A 26188-nucleotide genomic window follows, 5' to 3' on the forward strand; every position below is an offset into this window, starting at 1 on the left:
TAGGGTCTTAAATGAAAATTTTCTTACAAGGAAAAGCTTTAGCCTTGGCCTGCTTTATTTAAGGCCCAACCCATGCCCCTAAAATGTTTGTTCTCGGGCCTGAGCGGAAAGAGCCCACCATTAGGTTTTGGCAATTGGAAATGGAAGGGGAAAAATTACTGGAGCAAAGAACGAGGAGTACTTCGCAAGGCGTCAGTGGCCGCGATCTCAATCAAGGATGCGTCTAAATCCTTCCGAGGGCGTCGAAGTGATGGGATTAAAGGTTAACTGGTGAGCGAACTTATTTTTTATGCAATTTTTTTTTAGGCTCATCAGTTAGGATCTTTAGGTATTTGTAGTGAATGCGTTAGGGAAATCGCTTGAACTTCTTTAATCGAAGTTGTTTTTGTACTTCCGTAGTTTTTTCTGGGGAAAAAAATCAAAGACTGGTGAGCGAACTTATTTTTTATGCAATTTTTTTTTAGGCTCATCAGTTAGGATCTTTAGGTATTTGTAGTGAATGCGTTAGGGAAATCGCTTGAACTTCTTTAATCGGAGTTGTTTTTGTACTTCCGTAGATATTTCTGGGGAAAAAAATCAAAGACAGGATCCAGTAATTTCTGCATTGAATTTCTCTTCAATTGCTAAGTATCTGTGAGTAAGATTCCATTAACTGTCATTTTCTTGTCACGGTTTTCTTGCTCTTGGAATGTCCCACCGTAGTTAAGATTATTGAAGTACAGATTTACATTCTAAATTACAACTTGGAAATATGACAATTGTCTTTATATGGACCCTTCTCATGCGAATTTCAATTGTATTCTTAGTTAATGCAACTAAAATCACTGATTTACAAGGAGTTTGCAAGAACTGACCATTGAATTCGTCGGTTGTACATATCTCTCTAGCCGGTCGTGAAATTATGACTTTCCAGCTTCTCTTACGTAGTAGAACCCCTGCCAACTGAAATCTATTTACTGGAACTGGAGAAAACATCTGATTCTCTTTTTCTGTTCTTTTTTTCTCATTTGCTGTTTGTTATGGTAGGCAATAACCTTTCTATTAGTTCTTTTGATCATGTGAAATAATAAGCAGCTACTTAGGGTAAAAGCAACTTCCCTTTGATCATTCAGGGTTGATGCTTGACTTTCCAGGTATGATCATTAAATTAAATACGAATAACTTGCAAAAAGAAATATTGCATTATTTGTCCTGGTTATGAAAGATAATGATTGCACAATTTCTTTTGTCATTCTCGACATTAAGATATCTCTATTTTGCAAAAAAAAATCAGTTAACATTACTCAATTAGAGAAAGGAAAAAGTTTCCATCCTAAAGAAAATGTACAATATTACAATCTATACATCTATCAAAACATAATAGCTACACATTGTCTTTGTTTTTCTTTAGACTTCACTATATTGATAAGCTGAAGCGTTACTCATAGTCTATGTTGCATGTACTATAGGCTAACTAAAATTTTCTTGCCTTTACACACTCGGGATTGTCTTGTATTCTTCATTATGAGGAAGACAATAAGCTTTCCAAGTAGGTTGTTCCAAGGTCCTCTAACTCTACAATTTCTTTTTCGTTCCCAACAATGTCTTGGACGTAATTGCTTCTCTTCCTTGCAGATAGTTCAGTATGAATCTCCTCATCTGTCTCCCATGTCCTCATTCCTCGCTTCTTAGAACTGCAATTTATCTCAGTGTGATCCAACAGACAGCCAACACTTGGGTCACTTTCTATGCCTTCTGTTTCCCTCTTTGTAGGGAAGTTTAGCTGAGCATGGGGACCTCTCATTCTCAAAGCAGCTTTGTCATATGCAAGGGCAGCTTCTTCTGCAGTTTCAAAAGTTCCAAGCCAAACTCGCGCTCCTTTCCTTGATGCATCTCTTATTTCTGCTGCATACTTTCCCCAGGGTCTCCTCCTCACTCCCCTGTAATGCCTGGAAGCAACTTTTATTGCTGTTGGAGTTCTAGTCTCAGAGGATGAGCATGTATGGTCTATGGAAGTTGTGGGTGAGAAATTCTTGTGGCTATTTGACAACATTATTCCATCGAGGAGCTCATCCCAGGCTTCCGCTCCCATGGATATCCATCTGCCAAGGCTTGGAAGCCTCTGTAAGAGTGCAACCTGACCTTCCTCCCCTTTTGAGGTTGTTGTGGTGCTGGTGGGATCATCATGAGAGCTGCAGCTCCTGAGGGCATCACCTGTGATGAAACTAGCCCAAACATTTTCAAGAATCTCTTCACGTGCTTCAGAATTGTGAGCTGTTATTGCCATGACCATTGTGCAAGTTGAGAGGTTTTCTTATGGTGGAGTAAACTGCAGAGAACTGGATAAGGGATGGTGGAGAGTTGATTGGGAGGATGATATATACGGATGCCATAGTTGACCATCTCAAAGCTTAGGTTTACTTAGTGAACAGGGAAATCTGGATCAGAAAGGTTAGGTAGCAAACACTCAAGTCATTCATCTCATTCAGCCTTCAGGTAACAATTAATCTTGTAATATGTATTTGTAACTCATAAGATATGACGTTCTATTGCATGAATGTAGATTTCTAGAAGGGTAAGGCGTACGTTATGTTACCCTCATCATTGAGCATTTGATTACCATGAGAAGGAAGCTATAGATTAATGTTTCCGGGAAGGATGTTGTCAATTGCTTCAAATGGTTATTACTTGTATTCTATTCTAATATCTAAAACCTAGTAGGAAAGCACTTGGAATGGGTAGAGGTTCTGTGTTTTTAAATTAATTTCCTTGTTATACATTTTAGCACCACTTTGACATTCTAACAACAACATGGGTGGGTTGTTGCTAACTTTGAAAGGGAGTCTAAATTCAATGATGCTTTTGTGAAGGAACGTCTTGTTAGATATCAAACTTGACGAATAAAAGCTGAGATTCTTAGATTTGCTGCAATGAGCATTACGCTTGCTTAAGCAATACTTACATTTGTAATGCAATGTCTTTTTCAGAAGTCAGCACGTTGAAGCGATGGAGTTGCGGTCTTGGAGTTCAGAAAAGATTGTTTTGGAGTGTGTTCATTGTATTGTATCCTGGTAGCCCACTGTTTTTAATCTCAATGTTCAGTAAATCACAAGGAAATGAGGTAACGAGGAGTTATAATTTGTGGAAGTTTTTCTTGAGAGCTAAGTTTGATAGCATGGGAGTTTTGACTTTTGATTAGTGTGTGCCTTGGTAGAATAACTAGATTTTTATTTGTTTCTCCTGTTTGTTTAGAAATTAGTCAACTGATATTTTAATTTGAATAATATGATTACCCTAGAAAAGAGAAAAGTTAAATTGCGAATAAAGCATGCGCAGTGGATCTGAAGCCAAGGCAGCAAGAACTTCCTGCAGCTCTAATTGAACTTCCGGGAAAAATTATGTTTCACTCCCCGTCTTTTTCAGTAATTATGTATATTCTGTGCCTTATATTTAGGGCTTTATTTTCAGAACACACCGTTAGTTCTTGAAAATTCAGCTGCGAAATATAAATTTTCGTCGACTTTTTTTTTTATCGTTAACCAATTGTAGGTTGCCAGAGTACCGTCTGCAGGGAATTCCTGCACTCGGGCAGCAAGGAATCTGCCCCTCCCTCTAGATGCCAGAGAGGTTTCAAAGGTTTCGTTTTTTTCTGATCCAAAATCCATACAAGTTCAGAAGCAAAGAGAAGTGAATCGAATGCGTAAAAGTAAAGTCTCTCTAACACGTACAAGTAAACGAACAGTAAACCAAAACCCAACCTCCAGTGTACTAGAAAAAAAAAAAATTAGGGACTTCAAACAAACAAACAAACAAGGGACACCAAAATTACACAAACAACCCCGTATACTTTTCCTTAATATTCTCTTTTAATCTCCATCACACCAAGTGCTTGCTACAATCCCTCCTGATCTCCCCCTTCCTTCCCTTCTTAATCCTAATCGTCCCCATCTTATCCATCCCAGCAGAGAAGGCCTGGAAAAACTTAGCCTTATCCCTCCCCAGCGCTTGCACGATAGGTCTCGTCCTGGGGTCCACGAACAGAGCCTGGTCCGTGGCCAATAGCCCCATCCTGGCCTCCAGGTTTCCAAAGTACATGTGGTCGAAGGAGAAGGGGGTTTGCACGTCGAACGGTGCAACCACGTCTTGGTTCCCACCATAGTAGGGGCAGTACATTTGCAAGGCCTTGAGGAGGCGTTGGTCCATGAAGGGGTCCGGCCGCTTCGTGCCTCGGAAGTCGTAGAGCCGGGCCACGAACTGGTCGCAGTGGGAGAAGCCGATGGTGTGGGCGCCGGAGAGGGCGACGAGGTCTTCTTTGGTGAGGCCCTTGGAGGTGAAGAGCCGGAGGAGCTCGTCCACTGTGGAGTTGGCACGTGGAAGGTTGGGCCGGACCTTGTGGGCCAGGGAGACTTTGCTGTCTTTCCTACCCTTCTTTACTGCATAATATGGGCCCCCAGCCTGCGTGCATGCATGCATGCATCTTTAATTAGCCCTAATTAACACCTTATGTTTTACTTTTTATTACCCCAAAAAGTGCGTGAAAAAAACTAAAATATACCTAATAATTTCTGACGAAATAGAAAATATTCTACTATTTATAAAAATGAAAAAAAAAACCAAACTACTTTTCATCAAAATTATTTATAAGAGGGGCAACAATACATTCACAAAGGGAAGAGGGTTAATATTTATTTAACTTATCTATATGGTAATTACCAGTTAAGTGGAATGACCTCAAAATGCTTTTGGGGGCAATAATTCAAAACAAAATCTTAAAAGAATAGTATCTAAAGCTGAGTAATTGGTACGGTACCCAATGATTGCTTAACATAACAAGTGGTTAATGAGTGCACGTAACACCTCTTCTATGATGTATTTGATTCACCCAATTATCCATTAGAAGGTGAGATATCTACACTTGGAATATATGACTATTGACTAGTTACGTGCTTTGCCACAGCAAAGGGTTGAATTTAGAATATAAAATTTAAAATTTGAAAAAACTATTATAAAATTTAAAAAAAATAATAAAAAGGAGAGAAAATTAACATTACCACGTAGTCATATTGGTAACAACATCCTAAGAGTTCTTTTAGCTCTATTTCTTTATTTTAACTTCGAGAGAGTAATTTTCACTCGGTCACTTAATATTAAACTTTACTCTCTAACAATTAAACACATCCTAAAATAAAAGTGGTACATATACAGCAAGAGGTGGGCCATATTGCACCAAAGAATTGCCAGTTAAGGCACGACTCTCAGAGAAACAGAAACAAACTGCCAAATTTATAGAGACTTCCACAAGACAACTGGCACTAAATCACATGCAAGTCTCTCTCTCTCTCTCTCTCTCTCTCTATATATATATATATATAGACATATATTATATAGATGAGTTGATATTTGCTCTGATTTGGACAGACTAATGCATCCATCCATCCATAGATTATTTTGGAAATGATCGATCTGGCCCTGTCTTCTTCCAATAATCCAAAATGATTTACGAATCTCGAGTACTTACTGCCACCTGGGGGGCTTAGCTACAACCAGTTTGTTAACATGCATAATTAAGCTTAATTGTGAGGAAAATTAGGGCTTTGCTAAGTGCATGCCCTACGATGAACACTGGGATCCACAACTCATGCAGGCCTCTATTTACATGACAGCAACTTAATTAACGCTGCCATCTGTTTATAAAATGGCGAGAGGTGTTAATTAAGTCATACTACAGGATTAATCAAGAACTGTTAACTGTTGTTGTAGTTGCTTTTCTCAAGGATTCTTCATGTCAAGCAAAGTTAGTACTCGTATCGTAATTCGTAATTAACAATAATAACATACCAGATGGACGAAGTCTCTGGCCGCAATGGCGAGGATATCGGCGCAAGACACCACTCCGGGACACTTGCCCTCGACGGCGGCCTTCGCCGCATTCACCGTGTCGAAACCCTCCGGCGCCAGGTTCTTGTTATCCTCCACATCCCGCTCCACCTTCGCCGGCCCGCCGCCGCGGCCGCCGGCCGGGGTTGGCGAGATCAATATGGACGCGTCACAACCCTACAACTCACAGAAACCAACGCGGACTTAATCCCTCATCAGATGGCCCAAACGCGTACGTTAGCAGTAAAAGCCCGATTATGCTAAACTACGCCTACATTTGCAATTTTAACCCCCCGTCAAATGTGACTGAGTGAGTGAAGATAAGATTTATATTTGATCGTCGAAATGAGGATAGAATTAGGGTTACTTCGACGAAGCAGTCGTGGTAGAAGAGGCGAATGGTGGCGGGGCCGGAGGCCGGGGAATCCCGGTAGCGCGCCGCGGTGACCGAGTACACGATCTGGTCGACCTGAGGGCAAACCTTGGAGTAGAAATCCAACGAGAGCTGGTGGCGAACTGGAGCTCTCCTTCTAATAGTACTAGTAGTGGCATTATTGCACTCTGCTATCCCAACAAGATATGAGACGAAATAGAAGGAGAGGAATAACAGAAGAAGAGAGATATGGCGGATTAAGCTCGAAAAGCCTGGCATCGTAGAAGAAACACCACAAGAAACAAACGTCAATTAATGGAGATAATAACAACGTTCGTAGAGCCGAGTAAGAGGGAGAGTGAAACAAATTAATAAGGGGGGAGTGTGGGTCGCTTGAGAGAATCTAATCATAATCTAACGCCCGTGAACGAAGAACATGGACGCAGGAAAGAGAGGGAGAGAAGTTAGCGGTCGTGTGTCTTGCGTGGACCAGTAGGAAACCGCCACGTATCGGGAGTAGGGGCGCTAGGAGCAGTTGGGTCAAGGAAATCTTTGTCGTTTGACGTTTAATATTCCAGGATACGCTGTCAATGATCGATTCACGGGCGCGCGTTGGGGTCTCTGCGCTACTTGACGGCATCGAAGAATATTAGATCTTGGTCCATTTCTGCTAACGGGGATGCGGATTTGAATTTGCCTTGCAAAATTTATTCGATGAGCTTCTAATACTTGATACGTACTCCCTCTTCAGTGGTGTGATTAATTACAATGGTTAGGAAGAGAGGAGGAGAGCCGAGTTCTGTTGGCCGGCCTCGATCGGCGCAGGCATGTGAGAGACGAAAGTGGTCAGGCGACTTTTGTCGACTAGCTCTCGGTCGGTAGTGGTTAGTGGTTACAGTTTTGGAGACTTGGGGGAGAAGAAGCTCCGAGAATCCAGAGAAGAGAAAGGCAATAAATTATAATGGCCACCACGGGAACTGACATCGTCTCGTAGCTTCGTGACTCGGGCCGGATTTTTTGGGGCCTAAACCCGGACCAAATCAGAGCTAGCTGAGTTTAGCGTATACTCTCACTCTCTCCTCTTCAATCGCCCCCTCCTACTCTTCTTCTACTTTTCTTTCCATATCCTTTGTTGCTCATCTTCCTCTAACCACCGCACCCTCCTCCCTCCCTTGGGCTGCCAACCCGATTGCCAGAATTAAATTTCCCATTCCAAGGCTTGATGCCATCCGGAGGGTCTTCGATTGAGAATGTCAATGTTTGGATTGGACAATAATGCGATAAAGTATCAATTATAAGCACTCGAGAATGTCAGTAGATTTGTAAGGAGCAAGTCTCTCTCTCTCTCTCTCTCTCTCTCTCTCTCTCTCTCAGTTAAGATTGGTAAGTTGACAATGCTATATATGTGAACAGCAAGAGTCTTGGAAAAGGAAGAAAAATAAGGGGAAAGAAGAGAAACGGAAAACCAAAAACTATCACCAAGACCCTCCAAAAGAGTACGTAGCGCATAAAATAAGTGCCCTTTCATGCAAATTACATAGATTTCTGCTCATATTTGCTAATATGATTTGTAATATGGAATAATATTGTAAATGAGTCCCGATTAGATGATGTTGCAACCATAAAAAGATAAATCCGAGCCTCTTATTGTGATGAGAAATACATTCTCTTTCATTTCATATATCAATACATTATTAATAATTATCCAAATGGGCTTTCTTACTCTTGCCACGTTGTATGGTTGACGCAACCAGATAACAAACAGTCGAGTGTTTCGAGGAGTTGCAGCAATGCACTTCAAAACATGCAAACAACTTGCTGTATATGAACTTTGTTAGGTGCTAATTGACCTTTAATGGCTTAATTCAAACCAAGTATCATCTCCTAACAGATCAAACCTGCATCCGGATTTGTTTTGTGTGGCCAAGAGCATACACTTAGATTGCTAGAAGGTTAGAAGGGCTACCTGAGTAGGAGGATTGCCGGATATTCAGTAATTTTCTTAGTGTGGTTAAAGTTGTAAATGGGTGGACAGACAACTCTACTAGTCTATATACTGGCTAGTGGTTGAATGTAAACGGTGAATTTCTAATTACCCAAGAATTAAGATCTGTTTTACAAGTCGCGTTAAACAAGGTAAATTAGGACAGACAACTCTACTAGTCTATATACTGGCTAGTGGTTGAATGTAAACGGTGAATTTCTAATTACCCAAAAATTAGGATCTATTTTACAAGTCGCGTTAAACAAGGTGCTCATAAAGATAATTTGTTCGACTTTTCAAACTTATAAAACTAGAGCCTAGACTAATCAACTAATAGAACTATATTGTAACACGTTTTCAAATGAATATTAGAAATCTACGAAATTTTATCACAAAAAAAAAGGAGCAGTGAATTCGGATCCGGATCGGTTCAGTTATTTATCGGGATCCGCTAACACCCCTAATGGGAACGGAATACATGAAGATAGATTCGACTCACGTTTGCAAATGTCAAGTGGGCTAATTAGAAGCCTATTGTAATATCAAATGTGCGTAATGTATGCATAAACACAAGTAGTTTCGATTATTATATGTTATCCTTCTCATGTGCTGTCTTTGAAGCTTTCTTTACATGCCTCTTTCCATAAGTAGAATGACTGGGATAATTAGGGTTCACTTTTAATGGACTATACGGATTAAATCTCTGTCTTACTCTAATTAGAGTTCTTAAACACACCTTCTGAACTATGCCTTTTTTTAATATACATTTAATTTTTTTTTTTTGAATAAACTTAGACCCCCTAAGTTGTTAGAAAACTACGGCCCATTGACAAAACAATATAAGAAGATAATATTTTTTTGAATAAACTTAGTTTTTTTTTCTTTATTTTTTTAAAAAATAAGAGTATAACTATCACAATTTTAATCATCCGGAGTGACACGACTACTTATGGATGATAAAATCAATAAAAAACTTTATAATAGTATAAGTGGTATAGGTACCAAAATGTTCCGAAAGTATATGTGAAAAATAAATAACAGTTCTTGAATCAAAGTAGATAAAATATGTGAATTGTTAATATAATATCTCGCGTTGTTAAGTGTGAACGGAACCAATGCAGAAAGATCCACTAACAACTAACGCATATTATAATTTGTAGTAAATAACTTCCCACTGTCACTTGGATCTAAGTAGATTGAAATTTGAAACGCCAGGTGGGCCTGGAGCTATCAGCTTCAATTATTTGAGTAATTTTCTTTGATCTGCTGACTTGGTTGTTGCAGGTCCAATTAATTCTCGCCTACCAAGGTAAGTTTGGGGCTTAAATCTATACCAGATTCAATGCTAGCCATTTTATTTTCGAGTCGGTTTGGATGCATCATTCAATGGATCCAACGATCATGACCACATTCAAAATTAAATGGATAGGGTTTATAAGATTAGAACGGGTATGATCATAAAAGAAATTGATAGGCCCATAGATAATGTCATTTGAGATACCTTATAGGGGGACCAAAGAATTGGCTATGAGAGCTCTAAATCCATGTTTTAGGATTCCCTCCAATCACAGTTGCAGGAATTCCACCACACATGGCAAAAAAATTGGAAATTTGTTTTTCCAATTTATATTAATTTTCGAATCGAACCCTTACTTTGTAAAATATGTGTAAAAATACCCTATTGTTAGCTATGTTAATTAAATTTAACCAAACTTCTACACTCAGAATATACATACCAAAATAGTTTACTAAGAAAAAGAAAACTACCATACCCAAGCTAAGAGAATTAAAAAGAGAGGATATTAGAGGAGAAAATTAAAGATACGAGTAATTTAATATCTTAGAAAATAATAGTATACGGTGACGAAATATATCTACTTCCTAAATAGTGTTAGTGCTAATATTGCCGTGTCTAAAAAGATTAAAACTTCAGGGTGTAAATCGTAAATAGGTGAAAATATGCAAATTCCCTTACAGAATATGTTTCCAATTCCAAATCCAACAGCAAATCTAAAAACATCATCATCCCAGATGGAGTCCCCACCGCCCTTCTCCAGCCCACAGATTCCTCAAACCCCAACGAACTTATCATTCTCGCTTAGCTCATCGCTTTCATCACCCCGCCTCCATTTCTTATTCCAAAACCCAATCCCTATCGCCACCTATATGATAAGAGCGAAGCCTTCTCTCCCCGCAAGATCTTCCTCCCTATATAAGCACGAGGTGATGCTCCCGCTCCGATTCAAAAGCCACTTCCTACGCATCTGTAATCCCAAAGGACTCCAACCCAATTCGTATTTTTCCCTTGTGAATTCCTCTGTAGGTCGGTTCGTTGCAATGGCGGCGTATAGCAATTTTACAGGGCAGTCGCAGAGATTACTCTTTCGCCAGCTCTTTGAGAAGGAGTCTTTCACCTACACATACCTCTTGGCTGATGTTGGCCATCCCGAGAAGCCTGCTGTGGTGAGGATTAGAACTATAAATTGTCTAAGAACTCATTTGGGTTCACGACGATTCGTCTTTTTTGTCTGAGAATCTGGCTATTTGATGTGGAAATGCCGAAATTTTGAGTGCAATTTTTTTTTTGTTTGGGTTAAGATAAGGAATACCCAATACGGTAGAGTAGTTTATGCCTGCGATGAAACTGGCAATGTCGGTCTTGGGCTCTGTTAATTTTCTTTTCTCTCTGGCTGCAGTTGGTTGACCCAGTTGATAAAACAGTTGAGAGAGATCTAAATCTTGTTAAGGAATTGGGTTTGAAGCTCATTTATGCCGTGAATACTCATGTCCATGCCGATCATATCACAGGAACAGGCTTGATAAAGGTAAGCTTTTTATTTTTTATAATAAGGATGTTATATTACTATTTGATTCAGAACTTAGTAGTGGTGATTGTGATACCAGAAGCAGAAGTTTGCTGTTTTTTTTTCTCTCTTTCTCTTCTCAATGCCTATTTGTTTGTTTTATAACATGATGAACTTATCTTCTGCAATAATGGCAATCATTCTCAGAGTAAGCTGCCAGGTGTGAAGTCCGTCCTTTCGAAGGCTAACGATGCAAAAGCAGACCATTTTGTTGAGCATGGTGATAAATTATATTTTGGTGATCTTTTTCTGGAGGTAGAGCAACACTGCACTGAAAATACTTGAAATTTTTGGAGTTTTCAATGTCCTTTTTTACCTTTTAAATCAGACAACGTTGTAAAGCATAAAAGAGCAAATGTCGTCGAACAAATAAGAACAAATACGTGCATAACTCTGTTTGCTTAATCTCCTCTTCTCACTTCAATTGCAGGTGCGTGCTACTCCTGGTCATACTGTGGGTTGTGTGACATATGTAACAGGAGATGGGCCTGATCAGCCGAATCCAAGAATGGCTTTCACAGGTGATGCATTACTTATACGTGGCTGTGGAAGGACGGATTTTCAGGTAAAGTTATCGACAATTTAACGTTTTCAAGAGTTTTCTGCTTTGTTTAGAAGAATATCATGATATGTATGAAAAGGTTTTTATGATTTCAATTATGCAAGGCCTTGCATCTCCCAGGGAATTTTGGGTGTTCTTGTTTCTTTAATATTGAATAGTGTGGACTGCTCATTGTTACTGCTTACTATTGTATAGTTGTTGTAAGTTTGATTCGTCGGTAACTTTGAACTGGTATCTGCATCTACCTCTCTTCCAAAAATATTATTTTGAGAAATGTAAATGGTGTCGCAGGGTGGAAGTGCACATCAGCTGTACAATTCGGTGCATTCACAGGCAAGCCGATGAGATTTGCTAACCAATTTTAGTATCAGAAAGGCAGGTTGTTCTTATATCATCCGCGCAGTGACATCTAATTTTGTATGATTTCAGATATTCACACTGCCGAAGGAAACTTTGCTGTATCCTGGTCATGACTACAAGGGTTTCTCAGTAAGTAACTTCTTTGGCATCTTAACTTCATTACCTTAGTTATTAGCTACTACAACAGCAAGCTATTCTATTTTCAGGTTACTACAGTTGGAGAAGAGGTGCTATATAACACTCGGCTGACAAAGGATGAGGTAATTGCCTTCAAATATTAAATGATATAATATAATCATTTCTTTTGTCTACCTATTTCCTTATAAACATTTTATTTTGGACATCTGTTTTGTAGGAAACATTCAAGAACATCATGGAAAGTAAGGGATCATACAATTGTCATATGTATTACAATAACCATCTTATTCACCGTGATGCCAAATTATGAGCAATTATAATTAGTTCTCCTCGTCATCCTTCCGCAGACTTAAACTTGCCTTATCCGAAGATGATTGATATAGCTGTGCCAGCAAATAGAGTCTGTGGGCTGCAAGATTCACCTGCAAAAGCTGGAGCTTGACCAATGAGTAGCAAGTGGTGCTCCAATTACACTGCTATAAGGGCAGCAGTCTTTGGTGCATATGTATCATATGGTGGCACTGTAGGATTGAATTGCTGCAAAGTGGTCATCATACTATTTTCAGATCTTTAGTTTGTACTTGATAAATAAAACATCTGCAACTATGTAATTTTTGATGTTATAAGCTCTGGTCAGCTCTCGCTGACTTGCTGTGTGTTTGCACCGCATCTTCTTTATGTGATGTTTTCACAGAGAGTTTTCTACCTGCAGTCAGATCTTCTGACTTCACTTTGTATGTCTACTTTGTCTTCTCTATGGAAGTAGGATGACTTCATGTTCTTCAAGTGTTTGTTGCGAACCAACTGCTTTGTTTGCTGTCAGTGTTAATTAGCAACTATGAAAATTGATACTCAGGTCATGTTCATAAACTATTAGCTCCAGTTTGGATTATCATTTTTTCTATAATAGATTAGAAAATACACACTAAATTATTCCTACTCTACTCTAGATTAGGAATATTATTTAAATTATTACACTCATAAATTCGATTATAATTTTATCCTTAATTTAATTATAATTATTTAAAAAATCAATCTCTCATGTAGAAAAAATTTGCTAATTTTTTTCTACATATCTCCCTTATAATCTATATATTCTTGTTTCTTATTTAAGTATGTGTTGCATACCTATAAAAAATAAGGATGCTTTCATTTAAATTTATATATTAAATTAAGAGTAATTAAATTATTTTTTACTTCTTATTTATAGTTTACCTAACTTTATGTCATATAGGTGGTAAATTTATCTAACGGAGTCTAATAGAAAATAATGTAACCTTAAATTAAGAATTGTATAACTAAGGCAACACTTTCAGTCAGCAGCTATTAGTATCTACTCTCTGTTATAATTAAGAGTAAACAGTGAATGCTTCGAAAAAATTTCTAAGCATTTCGACTTTAAAAAATGCAAAATAAACAACTTGGAGGAGGATATTTGTAAATATGAAACTGCAAAGGGTATAATTGAAAAACCGCTTATATTAGAGAAAAAAGTTATATTTATAATTAGGCCTTGGGCCTTGGGCCTTAGTCCGCTTCGTATATCATTAGGGGTTCAACCGAGAACACCATCTACCTATAAATACCCCAAATACCTCTCTACTCCGGCCGCCATTCGCTTTGAAGAGATCTCTAGGGTTTGGAGATCTCAAGATGGTGGCGTTTAGGGTGAGCTCCTGCCTTCCCTCCTCTGTTCTATCTCGTGGATTTCTAGGAATTCAATGCTCCTTTTCTTCGATCATTTCATCGGTTCTTCGTTTCGAACCGTAGTGCTCCAATCCTACGGGTCTGCCGATTTAATTGGATTCTTTCGTTCTTGCGCAGTTTCATCAGTACCAGGTTGTCGGGAGAGGTCTCCCGACGGAGAGCGATGAACAGCCGAAGATTTATCGGATGAAGCTGTGGGCGACCAACGAGGTCCGCGCCAAATCCAAGTTTTGGTAGGATCCCGAGAGACTCGAATTCGATGTTTCTTTGCTTATTTTTAGATAGATTTGTTTTGTTTTGATGGGTTGCTGAAATGTGTTTAGGTACTTCCTGAGGAAGCTTAAGAAGGTGAAGAAGAGCAATGGGCAAGTGTTGGCGATCAATGAGGTTGTTCCTTCTCACCCTTGATCGATATAGATAGTGATGTATTCGTGAAATTGGAATTTGTTGTACGTAAAAAGTGGTGTTCTCATAAGGACATCAGCCTAAAACGGCAAATGATACCATGCTCCAGTTGGACGGTCTTGATGGATGTTGTCATCTTCTTTCTCTTTACTTTTTTCTCTCTTTAATAACTTTTGCTGGTCAATAAAGAAAGTCTTAAGTGCAACTTCTCGGATTCAAATTCATTGCCTAAAGGAGTGAGAAGAGAGAAGAATGGAAATCATTTCGTAATTAAAGAACCACTTCATGTATTTGAAGTGTAAATGGCATTCACTTGATAGTGAAGAGTATAGCCATGATTGCAACCTAGTAACTACTAGTCAAGTTGAAAACTTTTTACAGAGACACTTTGAGCTCTTCTTATAGGCTATGTAGTTTGTTAAAGTATAATAGTGTCGTCTGCTTTTGTTTTAGCGTTTTAGTTAGCTTTTGGTAACCAGTACCTATGGAAGGCTTTTTACAAGAACATTAATCAACGGACGTATAAGTAGAATAATAGTTAAGCACACAATCAGTGGAAAATATGGAAATATTTACATTTCTACAATTTATTTGCTGACTAGTTTGTTTTTCTCTTTAATGAATGTCTTTTCCTTAATTTCTACTTTCTTATTTTTGTATTTTAAGACTAATTATTAGCATTACTGTGCAGATTTTCGAGAGAAAACCAACTAAGATAAAGAACTATGGCATTTGGCTGCGTTATCAGAGCAGAACAGGCTACCACAATATGTACAAGGAATATCGCGATACTACTCTGAATGGTGCTGTTGAGCATATGTATAATGAGATGGCTTCTCGTCACCGTGTAAGATCTCATTGTATACAAATCATTAAAACAGCTACGATTCCTGCTAAGTTATGCAAAAGAGAGAGCACCAAGCAATTCCATGATTCCAAAATCAAGTTCCCTCTGGTATTTAAGAAGGTCAGACCACCAACAAGGAAGCTTAAAACTACATTTAAGGCATCGAGGCCAAATATGTTTATGTGATGTGTTCATCTTGCTTTTTCCCTATAAGAGTGACCAGTTTTGTTGAATTTGGAAGTTTGTATAAGACTAAAAAATCTGACGTTCTTAATATCCTCTGGGGATCTTTATTTAGTGAAGTTTTGAACTATTTCATTGTTGTGAAATTTTTGGTTGGCTGGCTTCATTGATTTTATTAATGATGTGTAGCTTAGTATTGTTTTATTGAAAGAGGCACCTGTTGCTTAAATCAGTTTAAGTGCAAGTTATGGTAATCTGTAGTTCTAAGAGTTATATGCATCATGGAGTGATTTAAATCGAACTTTTCTTCCTTTATTATGAATAGGTCATAATAGAAAGGCAACTTTGCCAAGGCTACCAATGTTAATTTGGTTTCCTTTTTTTCCCTGTTGCCTATATTACTTGGCTATTGGGTGCTTCAGTTCCATTGACCTGCTTGTTTGGTTTATGGGATACATCCTCGCCTACATCTAATATAGAACATGGAAATAGCTTTTTGTAGTAGATAGCCTGTTTGATACTGGTGTTCAGTTGCAAGTGCTATTGGTAAGTACAAGTAAAAAAATTTCACTTATTTATGCAAAAGTGTTCATCTAAGCTAGCATTTTGCTAGTTGTTGATAACCTTGGTTAGAGAAACATAAATCTTGAGTGAGATACGCAACTGATAGGATGTGATTTACTTTCTCAATGGTACTCCTTGACTTCCTTACTTTCTGTCTCTTCTTTTTCGCTGATGCAAAAATTCAGCAATTTCCATCCTGAGTTTTGTAGAAATTATTCAGTTACCTACTCTTCCCTTCTAAGTTGGCACATAATGTCAGCTTGTGCGACTCTAATTATTTTGTTATTATCCTATGTTGGTGTATGATAGCTCTGTGGTGAAATGTCGTGTGTCCCATACTCCCTTATACATTGGAGTGCTTTTCCTTCACCATTAGTGCTAAATGCTACTTTCTAGGGCAACCTATGTTTTCCTTTTTAACTTACTTTAGCTTCTGGTTTATGAGGTGCCTGACTATAAATCCATGCAGATCTTTTTCAGAAATAAAATAAAGTAAACCTATGCAGATGCGAAATCTCATTAGAAAGTCATCTTTTACGGGACAAAGGGTGATTGTCTCATTGTTTTTTTTCTATATTCCGTTGCTTATTCCACTGTACTTTGGTGAATCTGTTTTTTAGTTTTGCATAGTTGGATCATGGATAGTTTTATGATTCTCGAAGATTTAATAGAATGAAGTCCTACAGTTTTAAGCTCACAGGAGAGAGAAATGTGGCCCTGATTTTGATTGTACTTATTAAAAGTTGAATCTAGGTGTAAAAAGTAACGAAGATATCAGAATAGTATGACTGTTCATTGCATTCAAGGAAGGAGTTGGACATAACCAGTAAGAACAGCAATAGCCAATATGATCAGTGGTGGGACAAGAACAAATGCTCCAATTGTTGCGAAGAAAACTGAATCATTTCGCCGAGACACTTCGTTCAGGTAGGCCTGTCGTTTGATGTTTCTTCGCTGCGACACCGTCAAGGATTTCAGGCTTTCTTTGAGCTTTTTACCTAATGGAAGGGTGAATTCACCATCTCTGTCACCGATCAGCTCCGATAGTTGCTCGCGGATGGTAGGCCTTTGAGGTTCTGCATCACTCTGGTAACCTGGTGACGAAGTCTGCCAAAGTTAATTTGGTTTCAGATGCTGGTCGTGCAGATAGACAGTTTTAAGGGTTTTTGGAATTTGAACAATGTCTGGGTGCAGACTTACCACTGCCAATAGAGCTCGAAGATGACAGTTGCTCCAGGAGATCCAGCTGTGTGCGTGCAGAGGATACTTAGAAGCACAAGCAAGGCGTCAGTTCTTAACCTACTGATAACAAGATAAAGGGAAGACTGGCTGAAATTTTAGAGCTTCTTGAACACAGGAAGGATGAAAGTGTATACATATTTGCCGGTGTACGAAGAAGCTACCATGTTAATGAAGGTTGTGAATAACTTTCCACAAGAGTACAAGCAAATAATGGACTAAACAAGGTATCCTACCATTTTATTTTCCATATAGAAAAGTTTGGTCTCTACGTATCTCCATGACTCAAAAGTAATTGAAAACCACTTAATTTGGTGTTATTATTCTTCAGTTTCCTTTTGTCACAACATACGATATGTGATCATGAAGGAGATTTCAATCAAAAGAAAGTTGAGTGCCTGATCTTTCGCAGAATTAAATGACATATAATTGAATAGACAAAGTGCTAACTGAAGGTTAGAATCTGTACCATTTAGACTGGCTTCTTCTGTCACACCTTCCTCTGTTCCAGCTGCTTTGCAGAAACAAAGATGCCTCTCTGAGCTCGTGGGCTTAACCAGTATTCGGCAGTTCCTCCCTGGGAATTTCTCAATAGCCTGGATCCCGAGGGGAGCGCCTGGGAGAGAAGAGGAGGGTCGGAAGCTCCACGCCATGGATTCTCTTGGGATCTAGGAGGACTTCCAAATGTTTCTTTTGAGTAGGAGTTTTGGAGTCCTCTGTCTTTGGACCACAGAATGGCAGAAGAGGAGCACCACAAGTAAATGTTTCCAAGGGTGTTGTGGCTCCTGGAGTTCGCCCATTTGATGTCTATAATTGGGCTTGTTCTGGCCTGCAGGCCCTTTCGGTAGCGCTGTCAAAATAGTCGAGTCGGGTTTGAGTTCGACTAGCTAAGACTTAATTAAACTCGGACCTTACTGAGACGAGTAAAGCTTGATCAGGTAAGTGAGAGTTGAATCTAATTTCAAACCAAGCTTGATCACAAGCCAGTTCTACCCAGGCCCCTACCACAAGCTTTTGTGCTCATTGATCTCCACACCATATTGAGATCTCTAATTGACTCGTTTAAGCTCAAGTTCAAACTCAAACTTAGCTTGAATTGAGAGTGCATTAAGTCATACTTGATTCTGAAAATAGGTTCGAAATTAACTTCAGAGTCTAGGGTCAAATAAACTCGGTTAGATTACACCCCTCATTGGCATGAGTTGGGGCTGAGAGTAAAATTATGCAGCAAATGTGCCAATGGTTGATGATACTATCCAATTCACATTAGCCTACAAACTCTAACAAATTAAGGCCCTGTTTTTTTTTAGCTTAGAGACCCTTCTGAACTGATTTATGAATCTATAAACTGGTTTAGTAACTAAATTTTTTTTTATATTTAATTAAGTTTACTCTCTAAAAAAAATTAAAACTAACTAATCAGGGTTAGCCTAAAACCAAACAAAGCAAAGAAATTTTTTGCTCCAAAACAACTTTCTAAAAATATGATTCTGGAGCACATGATTGGTCGGAAATCCCTTTGTTTAAAATGATGCAGGAAAAGCCTGCATCCTTGGCTGCAGAAGATCAGCTTTCGTTTCGTCTAGTTGACAACTTTTTTATTTTTATTTTTTTGAATTCACCAACTGGTTTGTAGTCGAACACGTCAGCTCCTCTCGTAGATTCCGTAAGCTCTTTATCCAAACTAAACCCTAAGCATTCGTTTCAGAGGTCAACGTCCGCTCTTGCTAGCTTGGAACTCACCCGTTTGCCATGGCATCTCAAGATCATCATCACCACCACGATCACCACGACCACCACCATGATCACACTCAGGGGTATTTTCTGTTCTCCGTTCTCTTCTCCATCTTCTCTTTTCCACCTCCAATTTGTCTTCTCCTTCTTATCTATGGTAAGTACTATCTCTTCTTCTTTCTCCTTGGATTTGTAGTGGAGAAGGGAGTCATGGGTCGACGACTTCTTGGGTAGGGCCGGACGGGAGAGTATACCACTCCCATGACGGGCTTGCTCCGCATTCTCACGAGCCCATCTACTCCCCTGGCTTTTTCAGCAAGAGAGCGCCGCCGCTTCCGTCCAGGGACTTCAAGGAGAGGGCTTTCACCGTTGGAATTGGCGGCCCAGTTGGAACTGGGTACTTCTTCTTGCTTCCCTGTTTACTATTTCTGTACGCGATTTGCTCCTTTCTATATTGGCATTGGTTTTGGTTCCTTTTCTTTTGTTTGGGTTTTTATCAATTTGGATTATAATTGTGGTTTCTTGTTGGCTTTGGTCTGTTTTGTGAAAATTCTTGGGAAAGATGTCTCTTTTTTTCCATTTTGGAGCTCCACCGAAACCTGCATTCGCATTTCCCTTGTGGACATTTGACTTTGTTAGTTGTCAGCACAAGAGAATTTCTTCTTGAAATATTAATCTAAGAGAGCTAAGCTAAAAATTTGGAGAGGCTTCGTAAAGCCCTTTTCAAAATAAAAATGTGAGACCTTTCCTTTTTCTTTTTCTTTCAGTTGGCAAATTTTGATAGCCATCAATTTTTTCTTCCTATCATTTGGCTTGCTCGTCTATCTTCTAGATATCTCTGTATATATATTCTGTTCAACTTTGGATCTTTCAGCATTGAAAATTATCTTCTGGTGTTAGTGGGATTGTCATGATGTTCAGTTTCCATCTTTTACTTTTCCATCATATACATAATTGTTTATCTACTCCCACTTGCTTTTAAATATCATATAATTTAAACTATGGTTTTTTGCATTATTCAGGAAGACGGCTTTGATGTTGGCGCTTTGCCAAGTCTTACGTGATAAGTATAGTCTTGCTGCAGTATGTGTCTCATCTTTAAACCATAAGAACTGTCATTTATTTAAGATTTTCTTTTTCTATTCCTTTTAACCATATCTTTTTTAATTCAGGTAACGAATGATATATTTACAAAAGAAGATGGAGAATTCTTAGTGAGGCATGGAGCATTACCTGAGGAACGGATTCGCGCTGTTGAAACCGGTGGCTGTCCACATGCTGCTATACGTGAAGATATAAGCATAAATCTTGGTCCTCTGGAAGAGCTATCTAACCTATACAAGGCAGACCTACTACTTTGTGAATCTGGAGGAGGTACTTTTTCTTCATTCAGTTACATATTTGGGAACTTTGCTTGGACAGAAAATGATATGTTAAGGTGTAATATCTTGATGGTGCAGATAACTTGGCGGCTAACTTCAGCAGGGAATTAGCTGACTATATAATCTATATCATTGATGTCTCTGGTGGTGACAAGATACCAAGAAAAGGTGGCCCAGGGATAACGCAAGCAGATCTTTTGGTAGACCAGATATTGTCGTTTCATCTTATTTGAGTGTCACTTATCTTGTGCTACTGCTGTGCAAGATGTTTGTTCATAATGAGTGTATTTATAGTCTGATTTACCTTGAATATCTTAAATGTAGGTAATAAACAAAACAGACCTCGCATCAGCAATTGGAGCTGATTTGGCTGTTATGGAACGAGATGCACTTCGAATGCGGGATGGAGGGCCTTTTGTTTTTGCTCAGGTTTGTTAATTTCTACACTTTTAGGCCACTAGTTTCTTGCTACCTTTTCAATTTGTGTTCTTTTGAAAATAAAGTTATTCATTATAGTGTCTATGGCAAATATATCTATGAAAATATTGAGGGCACACATGCAACCAAAGAGCCGATTGATGGCACTATTTAAGTATCATATAGATGACCAAACTCATTAGAGTTTGACAAGCATGACACATAAGACTCCGTTAGATTCTTAGCTCTGTGTCACAGCTGACTGCTTCAAGGAAATTGTAACCAAATATGATGCTTCATTTTTCTCAGAATGAGTCACTCTTTCCGTTTGTGTTATACTAAAGTACCAATATGATTTTCCTTTCTCAGTTTCTTGATGTTTTCTCTGCAAGCAATAGTAAAATTAATCTTATCCTCTATAATTTTCATATCCCTACTTCCAAGTGTTGTTTGATCTGGACTCCTGGTGGATTTGGCAGACAAATTCTTGCCATAATGATTCGTCCTGATAATAACGTGAAGCTCATGGAGATGTTCTCATGCAGGTGAAGCATGGAGTTGGCGTGGAGGAAATTGTGAAGCAAATATTGCAAGCATGGGAGATAGCAACAGGGAATAAGCGTCATTGATCCTGAGCTCGTTTATTGAGTCGGCTGCTACGTTTTGACTTTGTAGTGTTTCTTTAATAATTTTGAAGCCTTGAGGGTTGTAGTATGCTCTATGCTTCTATGGTTACTGAGACATGAGTATGGACAATAATTTGGTGTAGATTTTGTTCAACAGATGCTTCCTTTTATGATGATAAGCTTAAAAGCTGCAGATAAGTTGCCAATCCATCTTTAGGCTAAATTTGAAAGCGTCTTCTTGAACTTTTATTTGTGTCAGTTGACTCTCTCGTGGTTCTATTTAGATTCAAAAATAGGTTTTTTTTTCATTCAAAACTGATGAATTTAGTTTTCTACTAATTGCTAATTTTTTGACCATTTTATCATTTTATAATGCGAGAAACTTTGAATTGAAAGAACATAAGACAGAAAGGTTTTCATTAAAAAATATTTCTTTGTAGAGATAAAAAGGGATTTCGCCTTTTTATTTTAAATTAAAATTAATGTGAAAGAAATCTTAGATGTTCAAAAATAAGATATTATTATGGCCATTAGGTAAGTATTCAAGAGAAAAAATTGGACAGGTCGTCAACTTGAGACACACCGGAAACTAATAGCAGCTGGAAATTTTAAAATGTTAAAATATTTGTTACAATTAAACAGGACTAAAAGAAGAAATAAGTCCAAAACTAGTAATAACAATAAAAAAGAGACGACTTCACTGGGGATCGAACCCAGAATCTCTGGTTCCGTAGACCAGCGCCTTATCCATTGGGCCATGAAGTCGACTATTGACTAAGAAATCGATATAATAAGATTCTCTTGTTGCCAGCACTTCCAACCTACTCGCTGCAGCTCACCTTCTTTCCAAACGTCTCTTCCATTTTTTTTTATCTATAAATATTTTCCTGTTAAAAAATAATATGCAAAGTCTCACACACTATAAAGAGTGAGACATTTTCTATAGTTTGTAAAATTAATTTATAAAAATATAATATTGTAGATGTAGTTACTGCTTCTTAATACTTATCGGTGATAAATGGAGCACATTTGATAAGAAATTAAAAAATCCCAAATAGGATACACCCAAAGCGAGACAAACCAACATCGAACAGCCACGAAGCGATCATCCACTGCTCGATCTTTGATCGATCTTTTCCCCTTCTCTCCTTCCGCATAACAAATTCTCTCTCTCTCTCTCTCTCTCTCTCTCCAACCTCTTATTACCTCTAAAACCTCTGCAAACTCCTCAGCCGCTTCCCCGAAGATGAAGACGAGGTCGAAATCCACGAACCCCACGACCAGAGAGAAGCGCACGGCGGCGCCGGAGGCGGCGACGCAGTCGAGGGTGCTCGCGAAGAGACGCAAGCCCACCAAGTCCAAGAGGAAGCCTCTTGGAGAAGATCCTCGGAAACCGAAGAAGCCACCCACCGCTTTCTTCTACTTCTTGTACGCCCTTGCCACTCATTCCTCTCTATGCTAGCTTTTGTTTTGGGCTGCGGGCATCATTTGATGTCTTTTGATTGGTTTAATTTTAGTCGTTTTGAAGCTATTGGATTTGTTTGGTTCACTTTAGTGAGAGAAATTGATGATGAATTGGTCGACTGCGATGTGTTTGATAAGTGAACGGCAAACGAAGAGTATGTAGGGTTTATGTGGTTTTAGTGTATGCTGCTAAGTTAGTATACTTGAGAGTTAGGCAAAGAAATGGATAACTTGCTTTGCTGATGATGAACTTGGTATGTGATAGTGGCCTGCGTCAAGTTCTAAGTAATTCTGTTGACTCCATGAGAATAGTGTATGCTGCTAAGTTAGTATCCTTGATATTTAGGCAAAGAAACCTGTGACATGTTCCGAGTAATTTTGTTGACTCCGTGAGAATTTGGCATATTTCTGGCACTTTATTATTTTAGATTTGCCACATCTTTAGATTCAAGTATAACTGTGATATGAATATAAATGCACCAGACTCTGCTTCCTTTTGATGCACCTAAGTTTAAATAATTTCTGTCTGAAGGAACATGGGTTGCTCCTAGATTATGCAGGGATAAACGTAAGGTGCTTTGGTAGACTGCTACACCAGCCAACTGGGTTTTTAGGTATTCAGTGAGCTTTTGACTTGCGTAATTTTACCTCTTCTATTGAGTAGATACACATTTTCCAGAGGTAGATATCTATTAACTACAAAATCTAGATATCTTGCTATCTACTAACTACTCAGAGAGTTTCACTTAGAGGTTCAGGTTGGGAGAATCTCAACTTTACTTTTAGGTAGTTTGGGAACAATCACCTCTAAGAAATAGCAGTACTTATTGGATTTCATGGAATCATCCCAGTTTGTTCCTCAAACTTAACATTATGCTTATTTTTGTAGTTTGAGGATATTGGTCAATAAATGCATGAAGCACTCCTAGACTATGGCCCTGTTTTGGGTTAGTAGTCTCTAGTTGATATGAACTTGAGTGATGTATCATTGTCTTCTATCATGTGACTCACCAAGTCTTTCCTAGAAAACTAGGATATTTGATACAAACATTAAAGAAAGTTATGCTGCTCTAATTCCCTAATGAGTCCCCTGCTTACCTGAACTGGAAGTGAAGCTTTTCATAGTTGAAAAAATTCACAGGACGTTAATTGTTTATGACTTTTTGGATTTGGTTTATAATTAAATGTTGCTTAATACAGCACATTTTGAATTACCACGTTGTGTCTTCTATTCCAGCTCAAGAGAAAAGCAAAAGAAGTTAATGCATCCACAACTAATGCTTCTATGAATTATCTTCTAATGATACTTTACAGTTTTATTTTTCTGATTTCCTAATGTGAGCTTGTTTTAGTACCGTAATAGTATGCCACTTTTTATATTGTTTTAGTAGTTTCACTATTATATATTTGGTTTTTTTGTTCTAATTCTAGTACTTATTTATTTATTACAATGTTTTCCTTTTTCCTTCTAAAGTAAATTTGTTTTACTGTAGTTTGGCTGGTGATATGTGCACTTAAACCATGTCTTTTCTTTTGAAGGGAAGATTTTCGGAAGACCTTTCAATTGGAAAACCCAAATATCAAATCAATGCGTGATGTATGAGCTTAAAATTTGTTCGTCCATAACGTTCAAGTTGAGAGTTTGATTATCTCATTGAGCTTAAACTTTGTTCTTTTGCTTGATCCTTTTTCCAGATTGGGAAGGCATGTGGGGAGAAGTGGAAGACAATGTCTTTTGAGGTTAGTCTCCTACCACCTCACCACCTCTTTTATTCTGAAGACACATCTTTCTAACACTACATGATGGAGATTTCAAATCACAAAAATTGTACTGTTTTTCTTGCTGTTAGTATGAATAGCTTCTCTTAGAGACGAGCCAATTTTTTTTCCCAGTATTATGTTACATTGGCATAGACAAAACCTCCAGTTTCAATGCTCCATAGATGTTTAATCTTGGTGGAAATTATCTTAGAATTGCATATCAACATGACAGAACCTTCTCTTTCTTTCTGACAAATCTGGTATTGGTAAATAATGCACTTGGGGAGTCCTGACATAGAGTTGAAATGGACGGACCAAAACTTTTTTTCTTTCTAATCTTGCCTGAGAATTGCTTATTAAAACCTTCTTTCTTCTGAGAGATCTAGTGTTGCTAAGTAGTGCTCTTGGGGAAATATAGGTATAGATTAATTTATCTTGCCTTAATGTCAAAATAGGATGCCTGCTATAATTAAATCATTGAGATAAGTCCACTAGAAAAGGAGATGCGGACTTTGTTCAAGTCCCTCTTTTGTTGGCATTGGAAGATCTTATATCTGCACTTTAAACTCTGTTACAATTTCTACAGCCCTCTTATTTCCTCATAAATTATCAGTTTGAAATGGAAAAGGTGACTCCCATGAGCTGTCTAAAGGGTGATTAAGGAGCATGGAATGCCATATATTGCTAACTATTATCGTGCTTCCTTGCCCAGGAACCTAATATTTGGTTGCGGTAAGGTTTGCAATTTCCAAAGAATTCCAAACTGAGGGCAAAAGAGAAGCAGGGAATAGTATTCCTGTATGTCATGCAGTCACTTATTAATTCCTATACTTTCTTGACAGGAAAAGGTCGCATACTACGATATAGCTACTGAAAAACGAGCTGAGTTTGAGACAACCATGGCCAAATATATCAAGAAAAAGGTAAACATATTCATTTGCTAGACCACTAGCTTACCACTTGCCCTCTCTGTTCCTCTTACATTATTTTACTAATTCATCTTTTTTTTCTTGCAGGAAAGTGGTGACACTTCCGAGGAATCTGATGACTATGAGTAACCATCTGACAACTGTTAATAAGAACTTCAAAGGTCTGCATGCAGAAGCAAATCTTTTGTATATTGTATTGGTGGAACTCTAATATGGAATCAACTACCCTTCTTATCCATCTTCTTGCAAAGTTCTAGTAGCTGTTACTTCTATTCCTTCCCTCATCAAGTTCATGAATTTGGAAATTGATTATCAGCATGAGTTGCATGCATATATGATATATTTGTAGTTTTTCTGGGTTTGGATCTGAAGAAGAAATATGGACCTGCAGATATTGGAGGAATGATTATGTTTACAGATTGTACTACCAGGATCCCAGTTTCTCTTCTTCTTTTCTTTTCTTTTTCTTCGAGAAAATAGTAGGATCCTGTGCTGTTGATATGTCATACATCTAAACCAAGAGCATCCTGGATTTATTATTATTATTTTCGAGAAAAAAGATCCTTCTCTCTTTTCATTTCTTTTTTATTTTTTTTATTTTGCACTTATTTTAGTTGTCTAATTTACAGATCGTGGTCTTCTGTACTCGATGTATTTGTCCACTTCTCCTACTCCTAACGTCTAAGGCAATTCACATTGGTGATTACTGGTTACCACCTTTCTCATAACCTAAGAGAAAATTAATTATCTCGCTAAATGGGTAAGAAGCAGCAATAGTATAGCTACATTTTTT

At 38.2% G+C, this 26188-nt stretch overlaps 7 protein-coding genes and 1 non-coding gene across 10 annotated transcripts; 4 read left to right on the forward strand and 4 right to left on the reverse strand.

Annotated features, from left to right (window-relative positions):
• Window positions 1–571: 571 nt before the first annotated feature.
• LOC140798288 (ethylene-responsive transcription factor 1B-like) lies at window positions 572–2559 on the reverse strand. The gene has a single exon (XM_073152099.1). It carries the CDS (start codon window positions 2270–2272, stop codon window positions 1502–1504), a length of 771 nt encoding a protein of 256 aa, XP_073008200.1. The 5' UTR covers window positions 2273–2559; the 3' UTR covers window positions 572–1501.
• Window positions 2560–3663: 1104 nt separating this feature from the next.
• Window positions 3664–6667, reverse strand: LOC140797816 (peroxidase 19). The gene is made up of 3 exons (XM_073151486.1): window positions 6224–6667; window positions 5818–6033; window positions 3664–4434 (listed from the first exon to the last, which is right to left on the reverse strand). Exons 1-3 carry the CDS (start codon window positions 6506–6508, stop codon window positions 3856–3858), a joined length of 1080 nt encoding a protein of 359 aa, XP_073007587.1. The 5' UTR covers window positions 6509–6667; the 3' UTR covers window positions 3664–3855.
• A 3606-nt stretch (window positions 6668–10273) lies between these two features.
• On the forward strand, window positions 10274–12923 carry LOC140797218 (persulfide dioxygenase ETHE1 homolog, mitochondrial). 2 transcript variants are annotated; one of them, XM_073150502.1, is made up of 10 exons: window positions 10304–10436; window positions 10537–10676; window positions 10910–11038; window positions 11225–11332; window positions 11508–11642; window positions 11931–11972; window positions 12069–12128; window positions 12206–12259; window positions 12355–12379; window positions 12485–12923. In XM_073150502.1, exons 2-10 carry the CDS (start codon window positions 10551–10553, stop codon window positions 12577–12579), a joined length of 774 nt encoding a protein of 257 aa, XP_073006603.1. In that variant the 5' UTR covers window positions 10304–10436; window positions 10537–10550; the 3' UTR covers window positions 12580–12923. The 2 variants fall into 2 exon arrangements, with proteins under 2 accessions (XP_073006602.1, XP_073006603.1); XM_073150501.1 differs by having other exon boundaries at window positions 10274–10676.
• Window positions 12924–13702: 779 nt separating this feature from the next.
• On the forward strand, window positions 13703–15425 carry LOC140797130 (large ribosomal subunit protein eL20). Its single transcript, XM_073150394.1, has 4 exons — window positions 13703–13805; window positions 13962–14077; window positions 14168–14231; window positions 14941–15425. The coding sequence occupies exons 1-4, from the start codon at window positions 13791–13793 to the stop codon at window positions 15280–15282; spliced, it is 537 nt and encodes a 178-aa protein (XP_073006495.1). The 5' UTR covers window positions 13703–13790; the 3' UTR covers window positions 15283–15425.
• Window positions 15426–16615: 1190 nt separating this feature from the next.
• LOC140797129 (uncharacterized) lies at window positions 16616–17835 on the reverse strand. Its single transcript, XM_073150393.1, has 3 exons — window positions 17552–17835; window positions 17044–17109; window positions 16616–16937 (listed from the first exon to the last, which is right to left on the reverse strand). The coding sequence occupies exons 1-3, from the start codon at window positions 17733–17735 to the stop codon at window positions 16645–16647; spliced, it is 543 nt and encodes a 180-aa protein (XP_073006494.1). The 5' UTR covers window positions 17736–17835; the 3' UTR covers window positions 16616–16644.
• An 879-nt stretch (window positions 17836–18714) lies between these two features.
• On the forward strand, window positions 18715–21464 carry LOC140797128 (urease accessory protein G). The gene is made up of 7 exons (XM_073150392.1): window positions 18715–18899; window positions 19013–19213; window positions 19839–19899; window positions 19989–20190; window positions 20277–20398; window positions 20523–20627; window positions 21161–21464. Exons 1-7 carry the CDS (start codon window positions 18835–18837, stop codon window positions 21242–21244), a joined length of 840 nt encoding a protein of 279 aa, XP_073006493.1. The 5' UTR covers window positions 18715–18834; the 3' UTR covers window positions 21245–21464.
• Window positions 21465–21933: 469 nt separating this feature from the next.
• On the reverse strand, window positions 21934–22006 carry TRNAR-ACG (transfer RNA arginine (anticodon ACG)). The gene has a single exon. It is a non-coding gene; the product is annotated as a tRNA-Arg (tRNA).
• Window positions 22007–22324: 318 nt separating this feature from the next.
• On the forward strand, window positions 22325–25823 carry LOC140797222 (high mobility group B protein 14). 2 transcript variants are annotated; one of them, XR_012110597.1, is made up of 6 exons: window positions 22340–22669; window positions 24245–24302; window positions 24401–24445; window positions 25080–25198; window positions 25309–25389; window positions 25483–25823. XR_012110597.1 is itself a non-coding variant. In XM_073150504.1 (5 exons), exons 1-5 carry the CDS (start codon window positions 22488–22490, stop codon window positions 25522–25524), a joined length of 408 nt encoding a protein of 135 aa, XP_073006605.1. In that variant the 5' UTR covers window positions 22325–22487; the 3' UTR covers window positions 25525–25823. The 2 variants fall into 2 exon arrangements, 1 of the variants encoding a protein (XP_073006605.1); XM_073150504.1 differs by lacking the exon at window positions 25080–25198 and having other exon boundaries at window positions 22325–22669.
• Window positions 25824–26188: the final 365 nt, after the last annotated feature.

Source organism: Typha latifolia, chromosome 11 (assembly GCF_019914945.1).
Source record: "Typha latifolia isolate L0001 chromosome 11, TyphaL0001v2, whole genome shotgun sequence".
NCBI lineage: Eukaryota > Viridiplantae > Streptophyta > Magnoliopsida > Poales > Typhaceae > Typha > Typha latifolia.